The sequence below is a fragment of the Gossypium arboreum genome, chromosome 6, assembly GCF_025698485.1.
Source record: "Gossypium arboreum isolate Shixiya-1 chromosome 6, ASM2569848v2, whole genome shotgun sequence".
Classification (NCBI taxonomy): domain Eukaryota; kingdom Viridiplantae; phylum Streptophyta; class Magnoliopsida; order Malvales; family Malvaceae; genus Gossypium; species Gossypium arboreum.
This window is the reverse complement of record NC_069075.1, coordinates 121,703,581-121,711,356: the sequence shown is the minus strand read 5'-3', so window position 1 is coordinate 121,711,356 and position 7,776 is coordinate 121,703,581. Positions and strand designations below refer to the sequence as shown.

Genomic DNA, 7,776 nt, shown 5'->3' with positions numbered 1-7,776 from the left:
AAGAAAGACTGAGCATAATAAGAAAGAAATAAAAGATTGTACTTTCTATATATGTATTCAGGCTATAAAATCAAGAATCAAAAACATTGTAAAAGGGGGGGATATACACAAAAATCATACAATAAAATACAGCATTTTAAGTCAGAACGGAGGTGATTTATTTTGTCATTCAAACGTTCTTCAACTTTATTCATTTCATTTCCTTCTCTTTTATACATGCAAAACATAGTAGACAAAAACAGATTTGAAAATCAAGAGAAAAGCAGTTCACTTTTTAAAATTTCATACGCGAATATTTAAAAAATAAAAATAAAAGATTTTACCTGTGATTCGCCTGGAAAGGGGAGGAATTTTGAACCTCCGACCACCGTGTACGGTGGCGCGTGAGGCGCGTGCAGTAGTGGCCGACAATCGTCGCCGAGTTCAGGACGAGGAGGGGGAGAGCATTCTAGGCTCGTCTCTTTTGTTTTTTTTTTAAAATGATTTAGAAATGAAATTTTTGGTTTTTTTTAGCTTATATAGCTTTATTAAAACAGCGTCGTTTTTCTTAATTCAATAAGCATTAAAACGGCGTCGTTTAAACAAAAAGACCCGCATGTCGACCCGACTTGGCCAAAGGATCCGCGTGTTTTCTGTTATTGGGCTAATTTCCTAATTGGTCATTCCGCATTTTTATCCTTTAAAATTAGGTTTATTTTATCTTTTAATCTTGCTCAAATATTTTGTTTTTATTTTAATTTGGTCCTTTGGCTCTTTTAAAAAAGAAAGTGCATAAACGATGTCGTTCTAAAAGGGGATATTTTCTGTTTTAATCCCCCTCCTTGTGCGCACATTTTAATTTAACCTTTTTGTTATTTTTTAAATTCAATTTTCATCTGTATTTTTATTTCTATTCTAATTTAATCCTTTCTAAATTTTATTTATTTTATTCTAACTTTATTTCTTTTAGATTATTATTATTTATTTCAATATTTTGTATATATATATTTATCTTAAACCCTTTTTTATATTAAATCATTTTAATAATATTGTTTCATTCATTATTTTCCGTATATATTATTTATTTTATTCTAAATCTTTTATAAATATAATAACTGTTTTATTTTTCTATATTATTACTTTTCATACATTATTTTATGTATTATAAGTATTATTTTAAAACTTGTATATTATTATCATATATATATTTTTATCAAAAATTATGTATTATTTTACATTTATATATACATATTGTATGATATTTCAAAATATTTTTTTATATAAAGTTTTGTTGCATTACTTTTATATATATTATTTGTAACATTATATATATAAATTTTATTATATGTTATATATTTTATTATATTATTTATTTTATTATATTTTTATATGTAAAATATTTGTTACATTATTATTATTATTATTATACATATTTCATATTATATTTCATTATATTTATTTAAGTTTTTCATTACATATATATTATCTATATTATTATCATGCATTATTAAATATTGTATTTTAATTATATATGTATATTTTTAAATAATTACTCACCTTATTTTATATTTTAATACGTATTAAATCTTTTATATATTGTTATATTTTATATCATTTATATATTAAATGCTAGTTTCATAATATTATTAAGTGTTGTTTGTTTGATATATATATGTTACTACATTATTATTATTTTTATATATTATCACATTTGTTTTGTATATGTATTTATATGTCTAATTGTATATCATGCATCGTTTTTTAAATTAATTATTACTTTGTATGTTCATATATTTTGCTTATTCCTTTTCAATATATGCCATGTATATCTTAATATGTATGTTGTTATGTAACTAAGATTTGCTATATTTATGTATGTATCTAGTATAGGACCTTTATGTTATTGCTATCATATTACTTAAATGCATGTTTTAGCTACCTATTATTGTAATATGCTATCTTACATGTTATAATGTATATATATGGTTCTTCATGCATTAATAAAAAGCGAGATTCAAAAGTTTTCAAAAATAAAAAGGCAATGCTTGGTATTTGGAAACTTCGAGAAAGGTAATGCCCTAACTTACTGGGTTGCGACTTTTCTCGTTGAGTTCGAATAGTCAAGCACCCTTCTAAGTTTTTAAGGTTTTCAAAATACGAGCAATTGTCTTGAAATTTCAAAGCGTTGTGTCCTAACTTACTGGATATGGCGTTTTGTCGTTTTGAGATATGGATTTTCAAAAAGGGCTAGCTTAGCTTCGAATGTCTTAAAAATATTGCTTCCTAACTTATTGGATGTAATATTTTGATTCATTTGATACAAGTGAACCCTAACTTTCAAAATTAAAATATTCTAAAGAGGATTGCATCTTAAAAATTTTAAATTTCTGACATTAAAGACATTTGATAGTCGATTAGGTATCAATTTTTGGGCGTTATGAGGGTGCTAACCCTTCCTCGTTCATAACCGACTCCCAAACCCGTTTTTTTGATTTCGTAGACCAAAACTAATGATTTTAAAACAAAATGTTTTAGAGGTAATCCAATCACACCTAAAAAGATTGGTGGCGACTCCCGTTTTTGTTTTTCTTAAAGTTGATTCCCATTTTCCAAAACTCGATTTAAAAATGGTCTCGACAGTTTAGACCCCACAAGTTGCTTAATCAACTTTTTTTTCCCAAACGACAAAGGGAGGTGTAATGGTATGCACCAAGCCTAAGGAAGGTGAAGATTGACACGGATGCTATTTGGTACGTAAGGTCTTAGGTAGTTCGTTTAAGATTTGTTATGTGTAATAAGGATGAAATGGTCCTTGGGGTTCTATCACAATTATTTTCTTAATTTTAGGGACGCTACTTGGGTATGCAGAGGCCTATACAGTGCGAATGGGCCTTGAGCTTGCGTAAGACATGAACTTTATGAACATTATTATTGAATTAGTTTCTTTGTAATTTTGAAATTTCTACATGCTATATTGGATTTAACTCTTTTGGACCAATTTGTCTTTGAGGCATGTCTTTTCTTTTCGAACTTTAATACCTTAGAATTTTGTGTTACTAGTAGGTTAACTAATAAGGTTGACAACACGATTATTCACATGGGATTTTTATATGTACATGAGACATGTTTTGGTGTGAATTATCCCCATGGGATTTATGATATTGTAATTGCAGATTCTTTATGATGAATGGAATTTCTCTTTATGGCCTTTTATTTTTTATTTTTTTTAAAAAGTACACTCTCTTAATGAAATTTCTTTTAAGGGTAAATTACACCAACAATCACTTAATTTTGGGGTAGCTGAACAAACAATCACTCAAGTTTCAATTTAGTCACTCAACTTTTAAAAAATAACAAAATAGTCCTTTTAACCATTTTTCGTTACAGACGTAACGGAAAAGTGACATGGCATTTTAAACGGTGGGCTAGTTGTCATTTAAATAGCCCTATTTAAGAAGTCTGGGCAGTAGAAGAACAAGAGAAAAATAAGAATAAGAGAAGAAGTGGAGAAGAAGAAGAAAAGAAGAAGATGAGAATAAGAAGAAGAGAAAATGGAAGGAGATTCCTACTAGCGATTCTTAAGGGTCAAAATCTGGGAACTCAAAGACGATTACACTTCCATGACACTAACGCCTCCATGGCCAACGCCTCCACCACATCATGATCGCCGAGGTTCCCACGATAGCCATCTTGATGTAGCTGCTAAAACCATTAAACCTGAAGCTATTTTTGCAAGAGAAAGCCATAAGTGCTTTGCATTTGAATCCTTTGTGTGTAAAACAATTTTAAAAGGTTTTGACTCTCCTGACTTTGGGGTTGCAAAAGATTCTAACTCAAAAAGACTTGACCCCGAGCAACATTTCAACACATTCAAGACCTTGAAATCTGCACACCCTAAATCATTTTTAGCTCAAAACCTAAGCTCTTCTTTAGTTAGATTCACCAAAACCAAGTACCTCAACCTTGTCTATGCTAAAATAGAATGTTCCTTTTTTAGGAACTTAAACCAAAGCAAGATAGTTACCTCCGATGGGTTTCTGAATACAACTTTTTTCACAGCTTTTGCAGAGATGTTTAGACAATCTTGGCTCTTGCATTTCTTGGGATTTTCAATGCATGAACAAGTTCCAATCTTTCAAGTAAAGAAAGACTGTAGCTTATCGGAGATTTACATTGAAAATGTAACTGAAGAATCACTTTTATTGGATGAAATCAACGATGGAAATGTTGATGTAACACACGTATCTCACTTCTGTTGCCAGATTAAAGATTGGAGTGTTACAGAACCAAACAAAACAAATTGTCTTAATTTAGAATAAATATTTAATTAATTTATAAACATTTATCAATTCATAGAATAAATATGAACATGGGACTTAATTTGGGTTTACGGGGCCCTAAAATTAGTTTGAAAACAATCAGAGATCAAAATGAATCAAAACATAAATTTTAGGAAAAACTTGAGAATTTGGAAAATAGGGGTCACACAGTCATGTGACACAACTTCGACTGTGTGATTATTTGAAGTAAGGACACACGGCCATGTCCTAGCCTGTTTCATAGATCATGTAACTCATTGACTTGACTCACACGGTCATGTCGTAGGCTGTGTGCTAGCCTGTGTAACTCACTGACTTGAGACACATGACCGTGTCTCAGCCTGTGTCTTAGACCGTGTGAAACTTGCACTAAAACTAACAGAGCAAACATGGCTGTGTGGGGTGACCATGTGTAGCACACAGCCATGTGATAACCAGTGTCCCAGACTGTATGCTTCTAAATTAATCCCTTAAACAAGCTAAAATCAAACCAAAACTTGCCCAATAAGGTACACCTAAAACACAAACCATCCCATGACCAAAACAATCAAAATATACATTTAAAGTATATCAAAATTAATAACCTAAACTTCTAACCAATGTACTATTCATAGGTACCTCAATTATAACCAAACATTCAAATATTACACCAAAACTTTATTCATTAACAAACCTCCATTCAACATTCATAACCAACCATATTCTTATCTTTTAAACATACTATTAAAGTTTACCATTCACCATTATATAACATATTCACAAGTACTAAATAACTTTTTATATCTTCCAAAACTTTTAATATTAACATTCTTACAACAAAACCTATATACATGCCACAACTCAAAAAGAGATTTATAAGCTACCAAAAGTAAATGGTTAGTGTGAGCTTGATGTTGATCCTTCAAGCTGTCCGCAATCGTTAACTACAAAATAATATGAGAAAAATCATTAAGCTTAAATAGCATAGTAAGATTATAGTGTAAAATCTACTTGACTTGCTTTAAGTAATGCAATCACTTAAAAATTATAACATGATAACTAAAATTCTTAATTGCATTGTCTATAAGTTTTCAAGAAATTCATCATAACTAGAATATGTAAATTCCATGTAATTCTTTGTATCATTTAATCAAATTCATCATTACTAAGTTTACATACTTAAACCTCACTCCATTTTTAAGGGCATCCTAGATGCAAAACAGGGGCAACAAAGTGCAATCAGGAGCATGAGTGTGCAATTAGAGGCATCGGGAGTGCATTCAGGGCACGAATGTGCTGTCAGGAGCACCAGAGTGCATTTAAAGGCACAGTTGTGCAAACAAGAACACCGAAGTGCAATCAAGGACACCAAAGTGTATACAGGGGCACCGAGGTGTAATGAAGGCACTTCAACATTTCTGTATACATATTAGAACACATTACTGTCTCATACAATTCATTTTAAATCCAAGAGGCACTACTAATAACCACTTCTCAATTTCATAAATATACATGATACTTGCATTCCTAATATTATATAATTAACTAAATTATATTTACATGTACACACAAAGAGTTCAATTAACAAGAAGATAACAATACAAATTACGAGTGAAACACATTAAGTAGCAAATAACTATGAACTTACCTCTAGGCACTTTCGGTTTAAACACAGGGACTACTCTGCAATTTTTCCTTTTCCTCGATTATTATTTTTTATTCAAATCTTGATCTATATAATAATTAAATACAATCTATTAAATTCACATTCAATACAATACATATGACCTTTAACTTTTCATTAATTATACATTTTCCCTAAACTTAAAATCTCCAATTTTAGCAAAATTTTCCAATTATTCAGCTAGCCGAATATTTACCCTCTTATTTTCAGCCCATATATATTCTAAATTCAAAACATTTCCCTATGAATTCTAACATTTACTCAATTCAATCCTTTAATAAAAAAACTAACAAAATTACTTAATAAAATAATTCAAATTAACACTTATAATTTCGACTCCATCAAGTAACATCCAAATTAACAAGGTTTCATCAATGACATCATTTAAAATCTTTGACAGTTTTAAAAACGGAGGTACGTATTAGCTGGACCTAGTTGTAATAATATCAAAAACATAAAATTTACAAGAAACAGTATAAAAATTACTCATATGCATGCATCCAAACCTTGGTCGAACCCTAACCTTACATAAACATGGTGTTTCGATGGTGGAAGAGGACAATTGAAGAAGATGATAGTTTAATCATCTTTTTGTTTCTTTTATTATTTTTATTAAATTACCATAATACCCTTTAATTAAACTTATAAAACATAAAATATGCTTACCCCTAACTATCCACCATAATTAGCAATGGTTTAATTACCATTTAAGGCCACCAACTAAGTTTCTATAGCTATAGAACTCAATTTACTAATAACAACTAACTTTCACTACTTTTATGATTTAATCCTTTTTACTTAATTAACTACCTAACCATTAAAATTTCTTAACCATATTTTAATATGACCATCATATAACTCTATAAGCATTAATTAAATAATAAAACACCTTACATATCGGAGTTGTGATCTTGCAATCATTGTTTTCGACACCACAAAAAAGGGATATTACAGTTGACGTTAAGGTTAGTTTCACAATGGTTCTAGGGTTTAAGATTGGTGTAATTATGATACAAAGTCAAGTTTATTTGTCTCCGGTGATTACTCCTCTGGTCAGTCGATGGGCGATGAACTTGTTGTTGAGGACAGAAGAGTTAACTTCGATTTTGACGAGGTTGATGACTATGGTGGGAACCTCGGTGATCATGATGTGGAGGAGGGCGTTGGCCTTGGGAATCGCTAGTACGAAGCTCCTTCATTTTCTTTTCTTCTTCTTCTTCTCCATTTCTTCTTTTATTCTTCCTTTTACCTAAACCAATCATCTTTTCGTTCTTTTTGACCCTTTGACTACTTGTCCAACATGGAAAGTTAGTTGGCCACATCAGCTAGTTAACTGGCCACGTTAGCTATCCCGTTAAGCCTGTGACAGAAGATGTTAATGAGTGACTGATTTGTTATTTTTTGAAAGTTGAGTGGTTGTTTTGTCAGCTACCCCAAAATTGAGTGACTGTTGGTTTAATTTACCCTTCTTTTTAACTTTGATAGGTACAATTTACATTGTAAATATATTAGAATTTGGATTGAACTTGTGCATTTGTCACATGAATGATTAATGATCAAGGCATAGGCATGTGTAGATGGGTGACACATGAGGAATTTTGTTTGAAGTCGATTACCATGAGATTAACGGTCGTTTTGTATTAAGATTTATCTTGAAAGATATTTATTATATTACGTTATTTTATTATTTTAAATTTTTTTTTATCTTTTATCTTTTACTTTAGGAATTTATCATTTTAAAATTTTATTTTTGTGACTATCATTACAGGGAGAAAGTTAGGATAAAACTCCTATAAGAGATGAATTTTAGAAATA

General features: G+C 30.2%; 1 protein-coding gene across 1 annotated transcript; it reads left to right on the top strand.

Annotated features, from left to right (window-relative positions):
• Window positions 1-3,599: 3,599 nt before the first annotated feature.
• LOC108471818 (protein GRAVITROPIC IN THE LIGHT 1-like) lies at window positions 3,600-7,144 on the top strand. Its single transcript, XM_017773381.1, has 2 exons — window positions 3,600-4,211; window positions 6,980-7,144. The coding sequence occupies exons 1-2, from the start codon at window positions 3,600-3,602 to the stop codon at window positions 7,142-7,144; spliced, it is 777 nt and encodes a 258-aa protein (XP_017628870.1).
• Window positions 7,145-7,776: the final 632 nt, after the last annotated feature.